General features: G+C 38.5%; 1 protein-coding gene across 1 annotated transcript; it reads right to left on the bottom strand.

Moving 5' to 3' along the window:
- Positions 1-1,026: 1,026 nt before the first annotated feature.
- On the bottom strand, positions 1,027-23,612 carry LOC139149869 (lysosome-associated membrane glycoprotein 5-like). The gene is made up of 7 exons (XM_070721872.1): positions 23,044-23,612; positions 13,278-13,546; positions 12,330-12,512; positions 11,619-11,756; positions 3,703-3,814; positions 2,923-3,111; positions 1,027-2,404 (listed from the first exon to the last, which is right to left on the bottom strand). The coding sequence occupies exons 1-7, from the start codon at positions 23,099-23,101 to the stop codon at positions 2,232-2,234; spliced, it is 1,122 nt and encodes a 373-aa protein (XP_070577973.1). The 5' UTR covers positions 23,102-23,612; the 3' UTR covers positions 1,027-2,231.
- Between the last annotated feature and the right edge of the window lie 2,688 nt (positions 23,613-26,300).

Below are 26,300 nucleotides of genomic sequence, written 5' to 3'. Positions count from 1 at the left end.
AAAATCAATGACCGCTGTTGTGTTATTTTTTTCTTTAAAGAAGTATTTATTGAAACATGCTGCATGCTAATGACATCACAAAGTCATGACAACATATACAAACAATATTTGTACTCCTCGAAAAACAATGCAAATTCTAGCTGTTGATTGTTTAGTCTGTTTTCCCCTACAAAGTTCCACTTGAAAGAAATCAATCGATACAATTATTTTTAAATGATCTACATCACCAGATGTGGCATAGACTATAGTTATTGCTAAGTTAAAGATTTCTATTCTATGACGTAATATCAACCTTTGACATGCGACAGCAAAATTGATTGTCCTGTGCAATTCTCTCGCGATCTCGTTTTGTTTTGAAAGGAAAAAAAAACAAGAAAATCTTTACAACGTGTGACCTTTTGTTACATGTTCATACCAAGTGGAAAACAGAGAAAGGGGACAAGGAAAAAGCTCATGAACATCAGACAAAACTAATTAGTGTGGAATTTCTTGTAATTTACGATGAAAAGAAACACCGAAAAAAGACGTGCTCAAATTTTGCACTTGGAGTTGATTATTGAAACACTGAACGTACACTCAATACTTCATCTTCCTTTCACTATACACAATATTTACACGACAAAAAATTTACAAACTTAAAGATCTTTTATCTACAATACCAAGGTTTTGTTACCACAAATAATAAATAATTTGTTATATGACATTACAACTGTAAATAGATTTTTACCTATATATGAACGAATACAACGGTCATTTTTTTCTTCCTTTGCTCACGCTCAGTAACTGAAATTAGAAAAATATCGATGCGCGCTCTATCCGAACCAAAATTAAAGCTTGGTTGATACGCCGACGAAATAATGAGTTAAACATGGGCATTCAGGCAGACAAAAAAGCTTCCTTTCTCTCAGTAAAACTTTTCATCCACATTTTAAATTTTAAATTTGTTTAAGTAGGTTTTTTCTAATTTATGTAACAGTATTTAACATAACATTATGATGGATAGCCGTTATACTACCATTTTAGCGGAATTTATGTCACAGCTTGAATAGCGATATTCGATGACCTTTGACCAGTTCACGACTTTTGACATTGCATAATTAACATAATTCATGGATGAGATTATATCACTCTTGACCGAGTAAAATGCTCTGTATAGTACGTTTAGAGAATGTCTGGATTTTTAGATAGCTTACTATTCAGCAAATGTTAAACTAAATTTTGAACTTTTTCAACAAGTACAAAGAAGTTTCTAAATACTCTGAAATATACGACATTAAGTTAATTTCTCATTCATAAATACTCGTCTTTAAAATATTCTCCATTGCGTCATTTCACCCAAGTACTTCTACTTACAGACTATTACAGTTACAGGAGAAATCGTAGCCAACCTGTGGGAAGCATAGCTACTACGTGTAGAGCTAGAGTCCGTGTCCTCTATGGCACTTTCACTTTCATGTACAGCCACTTTCGCCAACAAATTTTGACATTGTTCGTTTGTTTTCTGGAACAAAGTTCGATGTCTTGGCATGCCATTGGGTGTGAAAGCGTTCGGACACAAAATATGACATTTTTTCATGTCTAAATATCTGCCGACCAAAACAATTGCCAAAGTTATATGAAATACACGTAGTTGCCAAGGGTTTGAGACCAAATTTTGCAGAATTGAACAAAACAGTTAAGGCATAGCTACTTAATGAGGACAGGAGCTCCAGTTCTAGCCAAAATTACGCTTATGAAAAGAAGAACATTAATGGAATGGATGAAAAGTGTGAGCTCATACAATTCTTTGACACGTTCCATATCTTCATACTCAAGAATCATTAAACCTGTGAATAGCATTCTCACCACAGTAATTTGAATATCGATCATTTTATCTAATTACTCCAGTCAGCTCTTTTGAGCGGTTTTAAAAAAAGACTTGTACTTTTTGTCACTTTTTTCACATAAAGTATGCATTTATTAAAGCAAAACCCTTTTAACAAACGTCATATTTTCCATTTTCTCAAACACTTTTGCATGTGTTATAATTTTGCCTGTTTTCAGGGAGATTTGTACTTTATACTTTATAAGTCTGTGACTGATCGCCTTGCTTTGCATGGCCCTACTGAATTGCACTGTAATATTAAAATAAATCTACCTTTGACCTCAGCAGATAAGGTCAAAGTTCACAAAGAACTCTTTGCACCAAATTTCCTTGCATTCACATGATATGATGATGGTGGCGGGCTTGCTTAGTCCACCGATTTATAACCCGAGTACCCGGTTCCCAACGCGCCAAACCGTCTGCCGATCGCGTAGACGATGATGACAAGCAGGATAAGACATCCCAGAGCAGCGCCAACTGCAATCGGAACGGTGCTGTCGATTCGTCGCTGATTCTCTTTGTCCGCCTCGCACAGGTTGCCTACAATGAGAAGACGGTAATACAAAACTAGATTTAGACCTGGTGTTTTGTTGTTATTGATTTTTTTTTTTTTTGTGATGACTATTTTGATGATGATGTTAATGCTGATGATTATGATCTCAATATTGATGATGATGATGATGATGATGATGATGATGATGATGATGATGATGATGATATTGGTGATGATGATGATGATGATGATGATGATGATGATGATGATGATGATGGTGGTGGTGGTGGTGATGATGATGATAATGTTGATGATTATGATGATGATCCTATATCCATGATGATGATGATGATGATGATGATGATGATGATGATGATGATGATGATTTGTTGACTATGATGATGAGTGACACTATTATTATGATATCGATCCTGATAGTGACGGCTATGAAGGTTATAGTGGTGCAAATAACTCCACTAAAGTAACAAAATTGACGTTTTGAAATCATCGCCTTGAGCTTGCAAAAAACGCCCTCAAAGGTAATTCTTCCAAAAACGATACGCACCTTCACTGAATTCGCCATTTTCGATTTCGTATGGCTGTAGTTGTAAGTCTGCAATACGCATTATGACCTTGTCTTCCTCATCCTTGGACTCCATGGCGATGTTGTCTTGCGTCTCACACAGGTAGGAGGATTTCAATGGAGTGTCGAACAGCGTGATGTCATCAAAGGTCTGAACCGTTTTCTTGCCAGCTGTGAAATACATGGTGGTAACCTTTAATCTTCAGTACACAGGCGAATAAAAACGAAACACTGACAACTCAAGAGGACTCGGGGAAGTCATTTCTTGTTTTTTGTAATGTGTGTGGGTTTTTTTATTTGTTTTATTTTATTTTTGTTTGTTTGGGGGTATTTGTTTTATTTTATTTTTGTTTGTTTTTTGGTAGGTTGGTTTGGTTTGGTTTGTTTTTTTGTGAGTGTAATGTAAATAATTAAATGTGAAAGGAAAATATATGTGCCTTACCGGTCAGGGAGTATACGTCGGCAACTAAAATGTCGAAATCATGTCATTGTCTACGAACATTAGAACGCATGTGACACTAAATTAAACGGGCCCTTTGCTCTAAGGCCTGTTGAATGTCTCACGGTAACGTCACGCACCATATTTTCGACGCTCTCATTTCGAAGTGACCGACTCACTTTAAAAGTCTAAAAAATTCAACAAAAACTCTCAAAGAATGGTGTCGATGGTAACGCTGTCACGTGTAGTGAAAGGGTAAAATGGCAGCTGATGTTAGTTCCTGACTGTCCGCTGCCTAGAATATGTGCCAGGCCTATACTCACCGTCGACTGCGTCATCGAAGTAATTCGAGTCACTCGTATCGTAGGTGAACTGTATAGACTTTGCACACCACGTACCCTCCTCCGGATTCTCAGAACTGCTGTTAGATTGATCCTGGATACAGATTATGAAAGGATAGTGCTTGAATATGTGTGTGTGGACATTATCTGTCATATATCGTGTCCTCCATTCGTAATTATAAATTACAGAGGTGATAATATCGCGATTCAGATGAACGGTCCAGTTCACAGTTACCACACAGGGTTTGTCTACTGCATTTATATTACCGCAATCGCAAGTCAATATTTATCAGCAAGGGGTCTGGAAGATGCAACCTTAAGGTAGTTCGCACCTCGAAAGTGAAAGACTTAAACTTTTGCCCAAACTGCCCCCAAGAAATATTTCAACCATTCTCTTTCAAAATAAAGAATAGAAATTGTGCAAATTTTAGTAACAGTAGGCCTAATAGAGAAACAAATAACCCAAGATTTACCGATATTTGAAATCAAAATGGCCGCCATCCCTGTGTTACCTCTATGAAGAAAAATAAAATTTTCGAATTTTGAAAAACTAAGCCGGTGAAAAGTTTTCTTACACCAAGAGCTTTAAAATGAACCCCCACAAGTGGTATATCAGGAAATCAGTGTAAAAGTTTAAGAGTTTGAGAGAATATCTGTCCCCGAGGCGCGATCTACCTTAACATAACCAGTGCGGACGCACATAGGCGATTTTTCCGTTGTGTGCTAGGCGTGTCTATTCCAGATTCTGTCGTCGTTAAGGCGAGACGACGGGCGCCACCGAGTAGAAGCTGACTGACAGGGCGACACATCAGGTAAGCTGAGGTCTCCAAATTTCATTAAATTTTGACCGTTAAATTAGATAAATATGTTTTAAGTGCGTTGGTTCTAGTAGATTGATGGTCCGACAGTTGTTTATGGCTTTTCCCCAGAAATTTGACATTTTTTTCGGAAATACGGCAAAAACGTCAATGTCAATTGTGGATGGGTTATGACATATCTGGCAGAAACTTGCGAAATTAATACCGTCGTTTGAGAAGTTAACATTTCCGTCTCATGGGTTTAATTTCTGAAGTTTTAGTAAATTTATTATCCTTACTCATCATTTAATGTGCTGAAGCAAAATCGGACTTGGGGAAGATCAGATGGCATTCTGAGAGCGATTTATTTTCAGCTATGTACGAACCGGAAGTGAAAACAAAGCAACCAAGGAGGCCGTACAACATGTCTGGTAATCGATTGCAACTAAAATAATATTGCAGGGTTTAACGGAACTGTTATTTTGCAGAACATCTCTTTGGGATAAGCGGAAAATCTTCCTTCGTATCTGACAGTTTCATTAGTTTCCATTGCAACATTCTGTGTAGAGAAATAACATTTCTTCCCTTTCATCAAAAAATATTTTTACACAGATCTGATGGCCCTGTTTGATATGCTAAAAGCTGCATTCTAAAATATAAAAGCATCTGTTTATGTGTAGGATAAAAATACTTGTGTCAATAATATGTACATGCATAAAACTCGTAAGGCTGCGTTCACAAAAAACGGTTAGGGGGCTGAAGGAATTCGGGGGGATTCGAAAATTTTGGGGTAGTAGAGGGGGGACTTGAAACTTTTGCTCTACCTGTAGGGGGGACTTGAAATTTTTTGGTTCCCTTTTATGTTTTACATTTTCCAATTCAAAGTTTTTGTAGGTAATTCAATGAAAAATGAATACCATTTTTATGTCATCGAATTGTTGTAATGTTAGTAATAATTTAACAAAATCTAGACCCATTTTTGTTAAATTTCATGACTTTTATCTCGAAAATATCTAAACATGTGTGATTTGTCGTAAAAAGCCAAATGAGCCTAGTTATACAGGGCAGAAGCTGCAAATGTTGATGATTTTTGCGATATTTCTATGCAATATATCAACTACAGTTTCTTGCTGTCTCCCTACAGCATGCTCAAACACACAATATTCAGTTTGTCGACAAAGCCTGTATATATAAATATGTATTTGGTGACAATTTAATTAGAGTTCAGACTGACAGTCAGTGATACAAATGCATGGTACACATACACAGGCTGTGATAGCAAGCTGAATACTGGACAGTTCAAGATGCCATAGGGTGTAGAACAGGAACTCAGTTGTATAAAGAACAAAAATATTGTCAAAATTATCAAAGTATCACTATCAGATTCTGCTCTGCTACTGTAATGTCACTGGTACAGAGATAGCTCTGACTCTGATGTACACGGTAGTTGAAGAAGAGTTTCGGTCAAATGACGATCATGACAGTGAAACATAAAGGCCAGAGAGCAACATATGGAAGACCAGGAGACTTGAAAAGTTATCGCGAATTTTTGAATTGTGGCATATGAGAATAATCAAACATTAAAGAAAAAAGATGGGGTCACCATGCTTGATTTTCTATATTTTCACATTCTTGTCATAAAATAATACAAAAGTAAAACTTTGAACAGTGAGGACTTAATGAAAAAATATGTGACTAAATGGAATTATTTATTTTTTAGCCAAATTTGCCATTATTACACCCAAAATTTCAGAGATTAAAACATTTATTTGATGGAATTTTTTAGCCAACAGTATTGTCAATTTTGAGTAGCACTTAATTCATATATGTCTTGTACTTTTGAAACAAATTTCTGGTAGGTGACTGTGCTCAGTTTTTGACAATATGGCAATGAGCCAGAATTCATAATTTGCCTACTCTCTCATGATCGTCATTTTGTGTGCTCTTCGGCAGCAACAATTGACCTTGCCAGAGTTGGATGACAAATCCAAAAAGTTCACTGATGCCTTTAAGATGAATCAATTTAAGAACTTGTCTCAGGAATATGACTTTATAAAGTGCTAATAGCAGGTAGTGTTGAACACCTGTGAGCGGAACGCCGCAATACGTGATTTTTTCTGCATACACATCCTTTACAAATATGTGGGATTGTGATAGTTGGGGGATTTGAAAAATTGTGATCATATAGAGGGGAACATTTGAAAATTATTTAGGGTGTTGAGGGGGATCTGAAAAAAATAAGATTATTATCGTGATTCCTCCAGCCCCCCCCCCCCAAATCGTTATTTGTGAACGCAGCCTAAGTCTCAAGCTACCAGAGTAAATGATAAGGTGTTGGAACAGCTGATGATGTGAGAGCTCTATGTGATCTATGCAGTGACAGTTACACATGTATCTAATGACTAAATATCGGTAGGTTAGGGACTGGTCAGTTTCTTCGGCCTGGGGGGGCCGGTGGATTATTTTTTGCCGACGTCAAAAAGTGGCTGACCCCCCCTATTCAAAATTTTGAAAACAGGGTGACCCCCCCTATTCCAAATTTCGAAAACAGGTGACCCCCCCCCCGAGCGCGACATAGTAAATATATATATATATATATATATATATATATATATATATATATATATATATATATATATATATATATATATATATATATATATATATATATACTATATTTTACATTTTACATATATTTTAAATAGTCATTCTATGTTTTAATGAAATTGTTGACATATCAGTTTTAAGACAGGAATTTCAAAGTGTCAATCTTAAAGTTTGAGCCATAGAGAGCTTTTTTAGCCAAATCTGATGTTTACAGTGTTTGAGAAGACCTTTTCTTGTAACATTGAAACCATAAAAGCACAGCTAATAATGACAAAAACTGCCTTTTTTAACTGTTATTTTGTTATTAAAAAAGCATCTTTCTACAGAAAACCCGAGAAACAAAGGAAAATAATTGCATCAATGAGAAGGAAAGATATCTTGTCATTTTTCTATCTCTAAAATAAGTCACTGTATCAAATATATATTGTGAAATATTGAATTCTCATTGAGAGAACATAAAAGTATCAGGAATTTGTCATCCTTTACATATGAACTGCAGATTTCATAATGGTACACTTTCACATAGCAAACATCAAGATATCTCTGACATATATCTTTGATTTATTAAAGTTTGGCGCCCGAAGGGCGCGCCGAAAAATATGAAACATCCTGATATCTCTGATGTATATGCCTTGTATATTAAAGTCATGCACCTGAAGGGCGTGCTGAAAAATGTCTGATATATTAAAGTAATGAGCTTGAAGGGAACGCTGAAAAATATTGAATACAGATATCTCTGATATATGTATGCTTGATATGTTAAAGTTGGGCGTGCTGACAGGGCTCGACACAAGGTCAAATCATCCACTAGCCCGAAGGACTAGTAGCAGCTCATTTTTAGTAGTCCTAAATGAAATCTACTAGTCCTGCTCAAGCAAAGCCAAATGTTGCTCTCATGTTGTAAAGAGGTGTATATGACTATTCTCATATTTTTTGTCGCAAAGGTTTTTAAACCCAATAACTAACTTTCATGCAAGACTAGCACATTTGCTTACTGCAAAATGTTTAACTTTGAATCATATATAAACCACAAAAATAACCTGAATGAAATGTCCTGTGTAGGAGGAGAGGTCATGAAAATAGCCTATTGCCATCAAGAATAAAATCAGAGGTAGGGATGAATTTGTTGGAAAATCCTTCATAGCTCAGGTAGTGCGCCATTAATTTGCAAAGAACATGTTTGTTCATGGTGGGGACAGATTTGTTTCTCCAGAACTGAAATTCATACAGCCATTCACAAATGTTCCAGTGGAGTGCCTTCATATTTTTGACATATATCACATTTTAAAATTGACCAGCTTGTGGGGAGGACCTCTCATTTGTAATAATGGTTTGTGAAAAATTTTGTTTTTAATAGTAAAAATGTTGCATTTTACCATTTCATTTGCTTGTGTCTTTTATGAGCTTTTGCCAGTTACTGGTAACACAATGTGATTAGCACAAAAATAACCAATGACTCCCAGAAGTGATTGGATACGACAGTCTGATACACCCATTTCATACGTTGTTTTTTCACTACTGTTTTAAGGTTCACTTCACTGTTATTGCCCCAATAATTTACACTTTTCCACTAAAATGGCAAAACAATAAGTTGCTAGCACCAAGTTATTATCTGTGAGGAATTCCCTCACCTGTACAAGCAGTAGCAACTTGCCATAGCACTGTTTTGGCAAGCTAGATGGCTCTTTATAAGATCAGCTTCAATCAAGCTAGGGGGTCTTGACTATATATGGAGGTCAGCATGTGGAGGCATTCTAAAGCAGGGTCAAGCTGGCTACGAACTATCGGAGGTGTTGTTTGGGAATGCCCCTGAAGAAATCTTGAGAAAAATCTTCTTTGAAAGGCAAGGATACAGTGTTTGAACGAAATTGTGGGGTTGCTCATGTTTTTAGGCGAAGTGATGAGCTTCAAGCAAACCAAAATACACGACGTGCAGACAATTCCGTTTGATGCTCAGCGTTACATTGAGCCATGTTTCCCGGGGCCATGTTACTGGCATGTACAGTACAATTTGATTCTCCGTAGCAGGTACACTGTTTCATTTGAAGTTGGTGATCAATAAAGTTTGCTTCACTGTTTCACTGTCCAATTTGTTTGGGTAAAAGTTAGTTTATTTTTATATGAAATGATCGAGGCGTGGTTCATTCTTATCGAATGAGTGGCATGGCCCGGCGTCCCATTAGTTTTGTAGCGATAAACTTTCCTGGACAGCTACGGAACTTGAAAATTGCACTAGTCCGCAGGACTACCTCCGAAGACATTTTTACTAGTCCTCTTGAAAATTTACTAGCCTCGGGCTAGTGGGCTAGCGCTTATGTCGAGCCCTGGCTGAAACATACGACTGATTATTAAAGTTACACGCGCCCGAAGGGAGCGCCGAAAAATACAACTGAATGATGAAATTTGTGGCTGACACTAGCATTTTAGGCAATGATGAGCCTGTGTCAAAATTCAAAAACACACTGACCCCCCCTATTGGGCATTTCAAAAACATGGTGACCCCCCCTATCACCAAAGTCAAAAACAGGGTGACCCCCCCATGAATCCACCGCCCCCCCCCCCCAGGCTGAAGAAACTGACCAGTCCCTTAGTAGACCTGACTGTGTTGTGCTTAGAGATATTAGCTGAGAAAAGTCTAATTCACCCGGCAGGATAACCACTAAGTAGGCAGATGACCTGACTGTCTAACAGTATAGTGTATATAGAAATCTTGGCCTTGAATACAGGAATACTGCTAGGTAGGATGAGAAGTGACTTAAACAGATGCAGGGATGTTGTATATTATTGATACACAATAGAAAGAGAAAGTAGAGTAGTAGATAACGAACAATATCATTATATTAGGAAATCACTAAATAGCAGGGAGAACTAACAAGTACCTATGAAGTGAATAGGGTATTTAGGGGAAGGTATGCTCATTTACATAATCATATTACATGTATAGCAAGAAAATAATTGATTCAGTTGATACTAATGTAATTTACCACGTTAATATGCATTTACATTAAGAAGACCCAAGGTGTATTTTTTTTAATTGGATACATACCTAAAAATGTTATTTATACTTCCCATTAAAAGTATTGTCATAACATTTGTTTTCTACTTGCAGATCACGGCACATCTATACAGTGAAAGAACTGACACAGCAAGTGCAAGAAGAATGTTTTGCTTTTTTAATTTAATTTTGCAATAAAATGTTAACCTTAACAATATTCCTGACTGTCCTGCAATTTTATTTAGTTGTGGCAATATGGAAGCTTGGAATAAGTGATGTATGTGTTTCAAAAAATGTGTGGGTGTAGTACCCTGAGATAAATTACAAAATGCATGACACAGAAATATTTTATTCTATCTGAAATGAATACCAAGATGACTAAACCAACGTCTCAGCAGTCCTGCAATCATTTTTGAAGGCAATATATGTCTGGATGTGCGCTTAGACATAAGAGCAAATAATACCTGAAATATACAGTAAAGCCCCATTAGCTGTATCTTTTCTACACATGCACTTTGCATGGCTCACCAAAATCCAAAATATATTATCTGATTTTCAAAGATAGCTTTTGTATTCCCTGTCATATTTGGAAGCCAAAAATTATTGTATTGTTACAAATCTAAATTGTACATTCTTCACCAAATTTAAAAACTTTTTTATCACATTTTGGGAAGAACTTTGGCTTTAGTTACTTTTGATTGTAAATCATATGTAAAAATAATCCTAAAATACAGCTAATGTGCCTTAAAACAAAACACCTTTTTCCTAAAAAAGTATTTAGGTTGTTTTACAATGATCAGACGTAGGCTTACTTTGTTAAAAGAAAGGAAAAAATCATTTATAACAAGTTACAAAATGGAAACAAAGCATCATTTCTGAACTAAAAGGCAATGATGATGAAAAATGAAATTCTAAAAAAACGACAGAGATGGCAAAGGTCATCGGTAGAGGGCGGCTTTATTTACTCGCTAGGTCATGGTCGATGATGTTTTGGGCACATTTTAAGTTAACATTTCCGTCTCACGGCTTTAATAAAAAAACCGAATACGTAGTCTCAAAGCTTAGTATCTGCGCTATCGGTCACTGGCCAAATCTAACTTGGGGACGACAAGATGACGGAGTAAAACGCTAAAATTTAGGGCGGTGTGAGTAATTTTGAGGGTAGGAACGCACGCGACGACTTTGTTTTTCACCATATTTTTTCACAAAATGGACAATTTTGTGTCGAAAGTCTGTACCGCCCTAAAGGTTACGTAGACATCTTCATAGTATTCAGTTTTTACGGCACACGGAACACAGGTAGACAGACCCTAAGCGAAAAATATCCATGGTTTCAATTGCAGAATGCGGCGATATAAATTTGAATTTTTTCGTTCCATACCCCCACGTAGAGAAGTTCGATTTGGTGCGTTCCGACTATGTGCGTCGCCACTGTAACTACACTGAACACAGATATGAAAACAATCATGCCATGGCAATGCACAGACGCGCTTACTCACCGTTTGGAATGTAATTTTCAGGGAGTATTTTCCACCGGCCCATTCAAGTCGCAGTATAGACTGGGAGTAGATGTCGCCGCAACGACCGCCAACTTTAGCTTTCGGGGGAAGTGGAATCTGTGCTTCTCTAAGTTCTTTCTGTTTGTAGAGACAACCATTATAATGAAAGTGAGACGCATAAGAATACGTGTATACTGAACATTATGCATGTATACCAATAATATTTTTACGCGTATGCATTTACCAATGACCTCATGTGCCATTATGTATCGCTGCAAACTGGGCTCTAACATTAGAATGTATTGAACAGATGTCCTCCGTCCGCCTATCCACACATATATATCATATTTCATATCATATCACATCACATCATATTACATCATGTCATGGCGCGTCATTTTATGTCGTGTCAATAACGTATCGTATCAAAAGAAGCCATGCTGTAATAGTATCAAAATTCTCTTTCAATTCGACTATTTCAGATCTTCAAGTTAATGACACCATCAAACAAAGAGAACAACATGTACTTTGAAGTTTATCGATAGGGATACCATTGGGATAAGAAATCATGTCCTTTGCAGAGGGGTTTCTCCAATAGATTATAAAATTCGGTTGTACCAGTGACTTTTGAATTGGGAAATCTTACAAAGAGAGAAAGTTGTCCTTCCGCATTGAAGGAGAGTGTCAGCAAGGACGGTTTGGACTACGTACCTTCTTGCCACTGTAATAAGCCACTTTCATCCAAGCAGAGAACACAGCTTTCAGACAAGCCTCGTCATTATCATCTCTTAAAGTAAAGTTCACCATTTTTGGCATGATTTCAGGCGTGGTAGGCGATGGCATCGTTGGGGTTGAGTATGATTGGGTAGTGACCGATGTGGTAGCGTCATCACCCTAAGGAAGAAAAGCGATGTTTTGACTGTTAATGGGACCACCGATTTCGATATATGTATATAGCTATGATACCGTTTCCTTTGAATAATTTGGATTAAATGTATATTTACACAACGATGAGTACCATAATTACACGTATAAAAGAGTGAAGTTGTAGGCTCTCATGGTATTTGACATGATCATAGGCAAAATTTGGATAGGAAACGGATGTTAAAAAACCTGCTTGAAGGCAGTGTGATGTACGAGGACAATGTCGTTTCATCGAGACTGGTTGTGCGTGGTCACCGCTCATTGAAGGAGAATGTGTCTTCCCTCTACATGTAGCATATACTAGTTAAAGTATTACAACCCTTTTCAGAATTAGAGCGCGAAGCCACTGCAGTGAACTGCAATAAAACTGCTCACACTAATTAGTTTCAGCTGTAGCCAGCTGGCAAAGTCGACAACATTGTATGTCCCATGCAGAAAGTTTGTCTGGGAAAGTTGAAATAAAAAAGATTTGTACATGTACCAGTGCATGGTAATGTTACATTGTATCTTAATCTTGAACACAGGGTGCCAATCGTAAACTCTCATTTACAACTCGAGCCTCAGACAGAGCTAGTTTTGCCTTTGTACAAGCAGACTTTTTTGTCTTTATCAAGTAGCCTTGTTCAACACCAAAGTGGCCACGGCTACAGCTGAAACTAATTAGTGTAAGCAGTTTTATTGCAGTTCACTGCAGTGGCTTCGCGCTCTAATTCTGAAAAGGGTTGTATTACGTACCTGTGTTGTCTCATCAGCGCCCGCAACCGTCGTCTCCTCCGGTTCTACTTCTCCGGCAGTCGTTGGGGGCGCTACAACGGTCGTAAGCTCATCATCTTCATCATTACCATCATCGTCGCCGGCTCCGTCGTCATCACTGCCCTCGTCAGGCAGTGGACTGGGCACTTCTGTTACGGACGATGAATCGGTCTCCTGTGGTGCTTCCCCGGCCGTCGTTGCGACAGCTACAGCCGGCTCTTGCGAGGGGGCGCAATGCACAAGACAAACACCTGAAGGAAGACACGCAAAAATGTGGCACGATGTATAACAAGATATAACCGATTTTTTCATGAATGGGAAAGATGCTTGATAGCATGGGCCGAAGCGTCATTTGATTAATTTACCCTATACCTGATGGAAGGAATGCATGCATAAACAAAGCGGACGTTGATAATTGCACTACAATTAACCATGGTTAACTTGTACCGTATATGTGTAATAGTGTACACCTATAACTTAAAATTCTATTCATGTCCATATATTCTATTTACATGGCAGTCGAAAGTTGAAGGTTGAAAACATAAAATTAAAACAGCATTATAAATGTGTAGAGAGGTTAAGGAAACTAGTCTGAAACGAATTGCAGTTTAATGTCATTCAAAATTTTAAAATCGAGAAACAAACGACCGAACGAACGATTATAGAACAAATGTGCGTCAAGTCACTGGCGTTTGGGCCTGTCGAATTTAAACAACTCCATTTCGCGAAACAGAAATTAAAGCGACATTGTCACTTCCGGTTTGCCATTAATCCACAACAACGCCCTCGTTACCTCTCACTCCCTATTACAGATGCAAGATTCTCCTCTCCCCCACCCAATTCTACTGAAAATGCTTCTACAAAGCCTAACACCAAATTGCAATTAGATGGCATATGTTGACATCGAAGAAAAGGGGAAATCTTTCCGAAGTCATAATGTTAGGTCAGTCTATGAATGTGTTGGTACAATTTGGCGGGATTACATCTCCGGAGAGCAGCGGTGACTCCGTCGACAGTCGTACGTCACTCGGTGGAGTGTACAGATTATATGGTGTGAGGGTAAAACGAGAATTCTATTCACAGAATATACATGCCACTGATACAGATAGCATGGACGACAGGTAACAGATCAGACAAGATATATTAGATATATCGGCGCTGTCCTTTATATTAATTGACATCATGACAGTGGGCGGTTAAATAGATCGCTGGGTTATGACGTCACAAGCCATTGCTCTTCATCACCGGAAGCAGAGTCGTGTGCCTGTGACGTCATTTAAACACTATGGTGACTTCACACATTTTTCAACAAAACTGAGATTTTGATTAAGATCGCGCACGGTTATGATCATCCCGGTTTCCCGAATCGAAAATGTCACCGGAGATGCCTTTAATATCGTGTATTGACCTGTTTCCGGTATGGCCGTTTGGTCATTTATTACGACGGCACATGAGGGAGAGGGTGGAATGACTTCTTATCAGAAGTTTGCGATTTTGCCATTCCGAAATACAAGGTGACGTTATATGGTATGCCATGCCTGTTTACTTTTATTTTTCACGATCACTACCGGTAAGGGGGCCGGGGAACGTAGGAGGAATTGCTGACTAGGAAACCTGTCGTGTTAGGGATGGTTACTAAAATTATCATACATGTTCGATATTACAACGAGGTAGATTCATCTATCGACAAAGTCTTAAAGGCATGATATTTAACTGATTACAGGTGACCCTGGGATTTCAGACCCCAGCATGTAGAAGTACAGTCCGTAAGCGCTTTCTTTCAGAACAATCATTGAGAAATACGGTCGTTTCGTGCCCAGTGATCACGTGACTGGGTATATGTTCATCATGTCATCTACTGGTATTTAAATATTGTGCTGGGCAGGGCCAATTTCGACACATCCTGAACTAAAACACAAATCACTCAGCTGAACTGTTTTTACATTTGTGGCCGTTCTTGTAATGTCACATCATATATACCGAGAAGACAATACACAATGGTTGCTTCTGCAAGCTATAGTGTTCACGGGTATTCCAAGACTTAACCAGAGGCATACCGGTTGCCATCTGTTCGCAACAATGTGGTTCCCTTCAGTTGTCCACAATCATAAATTGTAAATTTATAATCAACAAAGTTCAAGAGAGACAAGCCTCTGTTTAGACCACTAGAGCCTTTCAACATTTACTGGTTTTCTTGAAAATCGCGGCCATGCCACGCGACTATCTCCATTCCTCTACTTATTGCATAGCATTATAGACAAACAAATGTAAGGTTGACGTGCGAGGCAATCGTCGACTTCTATAGAGGAGACAAGCCCAGTGAAGACCGCCACTTCTTTTTTCAACAATAACAGGTTACCTACAGTATCTAGGCTAAGGCCTCTGAGATATATCTCTTGAAAATCGTCATCTTATGAAAAGGAGTATGTAGATCTTCGCTCTTGAATTCAATTGACCGTTTAACTTTCTCCGACGATATACAAGCATATGTTATGCTTAAAAAGGAGGAGATTAACAACACCTATTGTATATTGCCTCAGTATGTGATCATTGTACTTGTTGGTTTGGTTTTGTTTGTTCGTTTGTTTGTTATTTCTTTCTTTCTTTATCTATCTAGCTATCTGTCATATTCATTCATCCATATATTCAATTACGAGGAACTGCCAGTCGAAAGGACGTATCAGGCATAAAGCAGACTGCGATATTATAATCAGAAACTGCAGCGTAATAAAGATCTTTCGCCTGGAGGCAACACCCAGCACGTGTTGTGAAATAGATTTATTTTCGAAAGGTTTAAATGTACACCTTTGCTTCAGTTATGGATGACGTCATTTTCAATCAATGGGTGACCTTGAAAGACGTCTGTCGACGCTTTAGGGTAAATGTCACGATCCACAATTTACAGGATTTTAAGAGCTTGCTAAATGACATCAACGTCAACACGGGACTGTAATGTGGTAATTATTCTTAGAATAGCTTTAAATTAGAGCAGGGGTTTCGTTTAAGAAAAAGCGTATTTCTACGTATTTCTACATTTCTGTGCGTGAAAGAATGGGGAAAAATAAACTATGAAGAATGCTGGAGATATTAAACCTCTGATCGGTGACTCACGTCGACTCATGGGAGAAAAAGTGTCCTTGAAAAATGTACATTTCAGGAGAAATTATTAAAATGTAACCGGAAGTTTTACTTTCGTCACTTCCGCCGATTAAAGTGAAGACTGCAAATTTCCTGTCAGTATCTTCACGCATCGTAATCTCGTAGTAATGTCATGGGCTACATCCCAAATAGCTGTTATCAGGAAGTTATCAGGAAAAACAAACTTTCATTCAAATTACTGAACCGCGATAAGATACGACTAACTCAGAGAGCAAGTTTTCAGGTAACATGGTGAAATATGGGAAAAAGGGCCGCCAAAACGAAGGCATGCTACAGACAGAGACCGCGAAATGTTATCAGACACTACATGAGCAACTCACACGGACACCTAGGCCTATAGGTAGCACATTCTTTCTAGACCGAAGCAGTGAGTCGATAAAAAAAATGGCGACAGATATAATGAGGGAAAGACTGCTGATTGATATGGGAAATAAATTGGCTTTACGAATCATACAGTCCTTTGTCCTCTGTCAATATCTGCCGATCAAATAATTAACACCCGTATGCCAATATAATATTCATGAAATTTCCAATTTCATGATCAAAGTGATACAGGTATTTTATTTGACTTCAACCTACAAAAGCTATGACCCAAGCGGCATTTTGTTAGTAAAACAACAATCGCTTTGGGAGACGCACGTCGCCATGCCCGATAATTTGCAACATCTGAAGATGTGTTGAAATAGATTTTGTATTGTGGCACCACCATAGCACGTCAGACAACAGGTAAAAGTGGTAGAAAAAACGTTTCCAAACCTTGTCATGTTGTGACAGAATTTCCCTGAGGCTTCTAATGAAATAAAAGGATTGTAAAATATTCGGTGATATATACAATCTCCGTGTAAGAAGCAAGAATACAAATGATGAAAGAAAATCACTGAAATGTCTCCTTGGTGTCGTCGTGTGTGTTCAATCACATATTGAACGACCCATAACCTTTTCATTGGAAAACTGTGGTCGTTCACAGCCGTTATTTCTGCATTGAAAATAATTACCCTGGTTAATGGCGCTCCAGAGGGAAAATGTTCATTTGATGAAATCAGGAGGAAAAAATAGTATCACAGAATGACATTTTCCTTGTCCCCCCCTTTTTTGAACCTCCTGCTGGATACTATATAAAGGAAACCATGCGATCGTCGCCAGGATCTGATGAAGCGCAAATCGACGAGAGAGCCCACGCGCCTCTACTTGGCAGCGTTTGCAGTACGAAGGGTGCCGCATGAAAAATTAGAATGTAAAACTGTTTCGTGTACAGTGGAAATGGAAAATTGCAAATTACATCGCCATATTTGTTCATTAAAACTAGATGACCTACATCGGCTCACATCAGAGAGAGAGAGACAGAGACAGAGACAGAGAGAGAGAGAGAGAGAGAGAGAGAGAGAGAGAGAGAGAGAGAGAGAGAGAGAGAGAGAGAGAGAGCTAGACAGACAGACAGCCAGACAGACAGAAAGACAGGCAGACGGACAGACAGACAGACAGACGGACAGACAGACAGACAGACAGACAGACAGACAGACAGACAGACAGACAGACAGACAGACAGACAGACACGATATTGTTTGAAAAAAGAGACCAAACCACTTGTGATATATCTTTTTGGTATTCTAAAATATCACATTCGCTAGAAGGAAATGTACATAAACTAGATTATTTCTATGCACCGAATCAGCTGTGCGGTTTTATTCCCTGCCGATTTACAGAGCGCTTCCTATTTACAGACATATCATAAATTAAAAAAATAATAATGAATGAAACATGTCAATTGATGGAATTCAGACGGTAAGCCTATGACGAGGGTAAATGAATATATTTAAATAAAATGCAAATTCGTAGAACAGAAAGTACATTCAAGCATTCAGGGTCACAACAAACCATGGTAAATATACTCGTTAATCGATACCAGGGACGTGTTGTCGAAGGCACTTCTGAGCTAATCTAAAAATCTGATGGCCCCCTTCTTTAGGTTACAGCTGATGACTTGCCTGTCGCAAAAACACTGCATGCATGATGTCTCCGTACCTTTAAATCGTCGACGAATCCTGGGAGAACATTGCTTTGACTTGTGAGGGTGCAACTCACACCTGAATGGACATGACTCAGGGATTATCACAGGAGGCGCTTTTGTTTGATTTCCCAGTTGTAATACTATACTACTAGATTACGTTGTTTGGCAAAGTAATTTGATTGGACTATCCGATTGAAGATACGAAATTGAGCGTTCATCAAAATCCACAATATTAGGTGTTCGTTTCATTTATTTCATGCCTAATAGCATTGAGTGAAACGCATTCTCGAATGTAGGGCAATATAAGCTTAATTACCTTATGCTTCAAGGTGACGTATACACAATTAGAGCATTCACTTTTAAACAAACGTGTACTGACTATTTGCATACAAGATTCTTAAAGTTCGAAATCAGAATATTAAAAGCATTCTGAGAGTTTGAAGAAGATCAATGTATTGCAGTGTTACAGTACACTATACCCACGATAGCGGATACACGTCACGACTACGAGGATGAGTTACTGCGGTCCGGGTGATTTCATTGTTAGTTCTCATTCAACGGTTTTGTAAGCCTTTCCGTCGGAAACTCAGCTCTCTCCTGTGTTTCATTCTGAACAGCCTAGGACCTTCACTGGGTATGATAGAGATCATCAGTTCGTGTCATCCTTCCCCGTGTATTTTATAGGACTGCTGACCTACACAACCGATTTGTCTCTCACGGAATATACACTTTTGTCGCCGAATAAAATCTGCGCAAGACGTTTGACGATCAAAGAGTGGTCCAAAGGCCGCGATCCGATTAAAATATCCCTGATCGAGAAACGATCTGAGTATTTCATCATTTTGTTTGTCACGTGACTTCAGAGGGCATGTGCTCCAGATCAAATGAGACAATTGCACTGAGTGAGATGTGGTGAGATTGGTAGTTCCCATCTGCTAGCTTGGCCGGTCCGGGTACAATATTTTTATGTAAGCTCGTAAAATTTCCCACCATTTTCGCACATTGAAAAAGTGATAGTATTTAATTGTAATCAAACATTACCGCATGCGAATATGCTAGTGATAATATCATCATTGAAAAAAAACCATACTGTAAAAAACAAATCAAATTAAATAATTAGAATATATGTGTTTGTAATGATGAGTGTTTTATCAACAAATTGATGTTATTTTACCTCAGCGCCACAGTTTGCTATTAACACTAGAACACCGCGGTATCTCATTAGAGATACTCCTGGATCGTTTCCCCGCTATTTCCATCTGATCACACGTTGTCAGTGTTGTTCCAAATCAATCGCTCAGGCTATTTCAACGATCGGATCGAGCCAGGAGCGCAAGCGAAGTCGAGAGCACCAACAGAGCTGTGAAAATGGCTTTGAGAAACGTACACACCATCTAAATTACGACATTGCAGACCTCGTCTCTTTAAATCTTCCAAAAGTATAAGTTCAAGCAATATTAAAATTTACATGATGTTCTTGTTAATTGCCATGGAAATCAAAAAACGTCTTGAACCCAAGACTGGCATATAAAGAAGATCGATAGGATTTTGAACGTTAGTCTCAAGTCATCGTGTTCTACGCATGTGTAATCAGCCGAATTACACGATAATGTTGTCTAAACTTCAGTAAAATACTAAGAACTCCGTGTACTTTATTCGATTTCACCAGGCATATGCTGTCTGGTCTTGAACGTCACGGTTACAAGCATACTGTGACCAATAGAATTCAACCGTTAAAAAATAGAAAACACCGAAACTTAGCATTTTCTGTATCGCAATAATCCGTGAGCCCAAAAACGTTCACGATGAGACAGTACCTTGGAGTGGATGAACACGAAAGGTAACAATGACTGATATTATAAAAATAATCAGACCGTAAACTGCTCTTTCACCTAAACACATTCCACGCATCAATTTGCGTCTTTCGATTCTTGTATATGAATGGAACGGTGCGACTAGCTTGGAGGTGCTAATTAATTCAAAACGCGTCAATAGAGATATCGATATGTGTAAGGGGAGAAACAGATGGACAAACATATGTAAACTGACATTCTGTAGACAGATAAAAAATGGGCAGACACACACAAACGTATGTATACGAAAAGATTTTTTGAAAAAACATACAATACATACATACATACATACATACAGACATACATACATACATACATACATACATACATACATACATATATACATACATACATACATACATACAGACAGACAGACAGACATACAGACATACATACATACATACATACCATACAGACGAACGGACAGACAGACAGACATATAGACGACAGACAGGCAGACACAAATATGTCTGTATTGATATACTCATATAACATATACCAGCGCACATGTACATGTTTTGAAGTTGTTCAATACTCACTGAATATTATGGGTTATGAATATGTTGAACAGTGTTTATAATGATATAGCAATGTCTAAGAGATAAGTGCATGGGATTGTAAAACGATCGGGGTTTAATTGTAAATGTTGAACAATCTCATATTGATCAGAAACTCATATGACGTGCGTTGATGCAGTATCTGCTTGCTATGGCGATTCAAATTGACTGTTTTACAGTGTAAGCAGCTATGAAAATTTAGCCTTTTTAAATTCAAATTTCATTTTAAGTGTGTACCATACCAGAGCACAGCTGTAACTCTTGGTATTATTCTGTGCTTGTTCTTGAAAGTAACTAACCCTAAACTATGTTAAAATCACACCTACTCAAGGCTATGTTGGCAAGTCTTAACTCAAGGTTTTTTCCACGTTATTCTGTAAGCAGATCAAGAAACTGTATTTTCCCAAAGCAGCAAAAATACCGGAAAATGAATAAAACATGTATGGCGAAAGGACCTTAAAGCAGGATTATATATCTTGACTTAATGGCAGCCAGTCCCTAATGAGCCGCTCTGAAAAATACCAAATGAATTCCGTGGCTTTACATGATCTTACAGTCGCTGATTGCTCCTTTGTCTTGCTTATCTCCATGGCAACGGTTACCATGACAATTATCTTATATTTGTTTTATCATGCATCATATCATCCATCTTCCCAATTAAATTGGATGTCCCCGCAAAATATTAGGCTTTTTAAGCAAATAAGACGGAATATGAAGGAAATATTATAAAACCGTCGAATGTATCCATCAATATCTATATGTGTTCCAATGATTAGCGATCGGTGCAACATGACGAAAGCAGAATGGGTTTGTCCTTGTAAGATTATTGCGCAGTCAAAAATTCCCCCTTTCAAATGAGACAAATTAAATAACTGTGTGGTGCAATTATCGGAAAAACGGTTCGTCACATGACAATATTCTATGGGTAGACAGCCTGTCCTAGATATAGTACAAATAGACGGATATTTCGACTGTTTTTACAAAGCTGGCATGTGGTCGGTTCTGACAAAAAATTACGCATTGTGTAGTTTGGAAGCCAAAAAAAAAGAACTACTTTAATGTCGATATCCTGCCTTGTACTATTAAACTAGTTAGTAGAATCGATTTTAGGTGTGACCCCGGAACCACTTAACTTGATAGTGACACAGCGCGCTATATCGTCATACATTATTAATTACAAGCATTCCCATTAATGCTTTGTCACAAAAGAGAAACAAAAGAATTGCGTTGAAACGAGTTTATCTGACAAGTCGTTTGTTTTTTGGCACCTCACTTCGTCCACATGCCTCATACATTTAGTGTGCGTGATGAATGGCGTATTCCTAGGGCAGTTTCTTGCGTACTTGATGCACGGTCGGATAAAAAGGACGCTATTTCATTGCGACTGAAACAGCTCTCAACGTTTACTCATGAAAACGATTGTGCTCAGAGCGGAACTGACGGAAGCCAGGGATTATGCTGTCATGCTAAAAATGTTACGTCATGTGCTGGAAATCGACAAAAATGTCGTCATTTGTTCTCTTATTTTGAACATTATCACTTAAAGAAACGTTTTTAGTTATAGGCCTACTCCGGATATCATAATATTTAAACGTTAAAATGTTGATTAAAAATTCAGGCAATTTCCTTGTTAAAACCAACACTGTTAAAACGATGGCAATAAATAAAAACAACCTTATGAAATGCAATGCATTTCCAAGTGTACAAGTGTACTGTTGTTTGTGACAGTGATACTGTTACGCAAGCCAGTAGCGTTAATACACAAATGCGGGTAACACACGTCGCATTACAATTTGGAAAAAAATCCCCAATGACACACACAAAATTTACAAACGATCGACCGATTTGACTGCATTCATTTTTTCCTCGTCCATTGCAGAGAAACAAAACGAAAGGTCGTGAGGAAGAGTCGACAGAGTCTATTGTCACGGAAATTCTGTTTCCAGTGTTGAGGCCGAGATGTCTTTCAAAAATGACACATTTCTGGTTAGTGACCTGAAGGATAAACCCTTCATACACATCGTTAACGACTCGTTTTTCTCCTACTGTCATGATCTCGACAGTAAAAAAGAAGATCACACAATGCGACGCGAGTAATTATTTTCCGACATCACCAAGGCGACTTGAGTAAACATTGCGGATATAGGCACACATTCAGAAGAAATACTCACCGACGACGACAACGAGAACAGCGAAGCTGCGAAGCGATTCCCACCCGTGGAAAGCCATCTTGGATTTCTTCGAAGCAAGATGACGGGGAGAGAGAGATCTATAGCTAGTCCCGACCACTCACTTCCGCCAAGCCAGCGATCGATATCACGTGACCCAATCGTCTTCACGCCGACTCAGAGCTCGCGAGCGTGTCGATAAATTATGAAAATTTGGCTCAATATTAAGTCCAACGCTTTTTCCGTTTCGCTGGTGAATGGGAATTAATATGTGATGCATTGGTATGAATAAGCGACAATTTAGAATGAGCGATTTTTCATTTCCGCCCGGTCTTCTATTAAATTCTTTTGACTGATGCAGTCCCGTGAAATATCTCTCTTAGGTTGTCTGAGAATTATGGTAATTATTCGATCTGATATCGTTTACAACCGAGCCTTGCCCTGTTTTATGGCGCTTGGTGAATCTCTCAGACTATCCTGTATACAATCATTTTTACATTATTTACAGTATGTCAGACTGTATCTCCGATTCATAACACCTAAACGACGACTTAGTCCGACTACTGTCGCTTGAACGCTCGTAGAATTATTTAACAGGGATAAAATGGTGCGACTGAAAAATTTCCCGAGTGAAACCGAACTTCCATTCGCATCATATGAGGTCGCGTTTTGTCGGACGACAGGGATTGTCAACTGTAACGATTTTCAGCGTTTCTGCACTGGAATTTTGCTGCAGTTGATAAAATCAAACTTCATTGATTGTAATACAGATTACTGTGATGTTGTAAATTAATTTCTGTTAATATCTGCCGGTGGGACTGACTCAGTTCCATAGATTTTATTTCTTGGTCAATGTTTTGTTAATCCAATCGGATTATAACTTGAAATATTTTGTTTAAAGGAAATTCTCTACATCAACATCTCAATGGAAATATTTGGTTTTTGGAAAATGGGTTGAATCAAATTTACACAAGTTAAGGGAATGACTGAACTGAACTGAAAGTTGTGACGCTATCAGGCACCAACAGTTAGTTAAAGGGCCCTTACGCTGTAACCTTTGGTAATTTTTTCACTATGTTTGCCTGGTATGTCAGCTACTGTATCTCGTTCTACTCAAAAAAGCATGTTGAGATGGACACAGTATTCAGCTTGTCAACTCAGCCTGTACATTTGTAGACTGCATTGTTGTTGTTGACAAGTGAATTTCTAGCCCGGCCCACAATGTAAGTGTCAACAATGTCGGCGCACTTCATGCTGAAATGTGGGTGTTTCAACACGCTTCGGGGAGTAGGATAAGAACTTGCTGTTGACATAAAAAACAAAAACAGTGAAAAAAACCATCAAAAGTTACAGCTACTGGCCTGGCCCTCTAAAGCTTATAGACACTGAAAAAGCACTGCATACAAAACGCTTTCCAGAATGGTAGCGGTCTGAAGTGTATTGATGTACGTCTACTTATTCCTGACATGAAATGCACATTCATGGAAGCATGAACTGAAGAGGGCGCCCTTAGAGTTTTTTTACTAATTTACACCAATTTTCCCTCTGTATGAAAATCCTCGGACAACGTTAGGTGGAATGGACCTGGTCTTTCATGATATTGTGAGGCGGACCTTGAAGAGTGCACAAGACAGAGGGGCTCACACATGGAATTATATCTCCATATTTTGTCAGTGGTAACAAAAACTAAAATGGTGATGATATGAAAACAAATCATTCACTTTTGTCGGGTTTTGTGGCTGCATGCAAAATAGGGAATTCGTTCACTCTGCATGAATATTTGAAAATTTAAAGCCAACGGGAAACCAATAACTTCATGCACCAGAAAGTAAAGTATTGACAAGGAAGCGATGCCGAATAAAACACTTTAGGCTAACTTGAGGAACTTGACACGTCTTCGCCTTATGCAAATTGATTGATTGGAATTAGGCTGTCTCGGTCAGTGATCGATCTCTCGTCGGATGGTGCACACTTGAATGGCGCCACTCTCAGTCAACGGGTCTCTCGTTCATTTCGAGACGTTTGCGCTGACTTACTGCTATAAACTTTGTACTAATGGCGGTGTTTTAGCAAATTGAATGGCTTTTCCCAAAAAAATTATCTTTCCCGAGAGGAAATGTCACAATAACAAAGTGCAAGCATTTATAGGCACAGGTTTGCCGACACAGTCGAGAATTGGCATAAAGCGTACGGCACAACGGTATCTTCAAGATATCACCATTATACCCATTATAGGCCATCTAAACAATTCATGACAAAGTGATACATAAGACTGCTTTATTACTCATAACAATTGTGTACAACACAAAGCAATAACGAAGAAAGTTGGAAATCATCACACATTAAATTTCAGCTGTTTGATTATTTATTTTTAAGGAATTTGTTGATAAGTACATCTAGAAAGAGAATAGAAATTGCAAGTTTTGGGTGAAAATCACGACAAACCACACGATTTTGAGTTCACGCAGGCCCCGGCGGTGGCAGTCCCCGGGTTGATGGGTACCCATGCTTGTTACCCAAGTTTGAAAAGTACCCCCTTTCCTAGAATATTTCTGAGAAAAACACCCCCTATTTGTGGCAAATCTGGGAGAAATTAGCTGTAAAAAACATACCCTTATTTTCGAAATCTAGGAGGTTAGTATGTTGACTTCCAGGGTTGACCCTGGAGGTTGACTTTGTATACATGTACATACATCACAAATGTTTGTCCTCACCTGATTTTAGTCACATTCATACACAATCATCTAGAGTGAGACTAGACCAGATTTAGTGTCCTAGGGAGATTATGAAAGGACTACCCCTAATCTCGGAGGTTACTCTGAAAAAGTACCCCTTTTTCTCGATTTCACGGACCTAGAATCTCCGAGATGACTGAAGAAAAACACCCCCTTTTCCGTGAATTTGGTAACGCGCATGGGTACCCGCCAACCCGGGGACTGCCACCACCGGGACGCAGGCGAAGATCATTATGTTTTCGGCTAAATGCGCCCACGGTACTATAGGGGGGTGTCAGAATCTGTACGCATGGTTTGCATGATAGAATAACCTGTTTTGACCGTCTGTCAATCGTTGCCGTTGTTTCCCCCCTCCGTAGACACCAATCATTAGTGTTTTGCCCGTATACTTTAAATGCCACCGGTAAATGTAACATTATTAAGCAGAGCAGATTTTCAATAAATTCGATGACTTAACGGTTAAATAGTTAAATAGTTAAGATACCCGGCTAAATTAACATGGCATCGGTTATAGAAGATCGACGA

This window comes from Ptychodera flava, chromosome 14 (assembly GCF_041260155.1).
Source record: "Ptychodera flava strain L36383 chromosome 14, AS_Pfla_20210202, whole genome shotgun sequence".
In the NCBI taxonomy this organism is placed as follows: domain Eukaryota; kingdom Metazoa; phylum Hemichordata; class Enteropneusta; family Ptychoderidae; genus Ptychodera; species Ptychodera flava.
Note: the sequence above shows the minus strand (reverse complement) of the source record. Positions and strands in the feature narration are given on the sequence as shown.

Excerpts from the sequence above, each read along its gene's own strand:
- LOC139149869 (XM_070721872.1), bottom strand. The coding sequence starts at position 23,101 with ATGGCTTTCCACGGGTGGGAATCGCTTCGCAGCTTCGCTGTTCTCGTT. Across the intron at positions 12,513-13,277 it reads GCGCTGATGAGACAACACAG|GGTGATGACGCTACCACATC; the intron begins GTACGTAATACA and ends TTTCTTCCTTAG. Across the intron at positions 11,757-12,329 it reads CTTATTACAGTGGCAAGAAG|AAAGAACTTAGAGAAGCACA; the intron begins GTACGTAGTCCA and ends CTCTACAAACAG.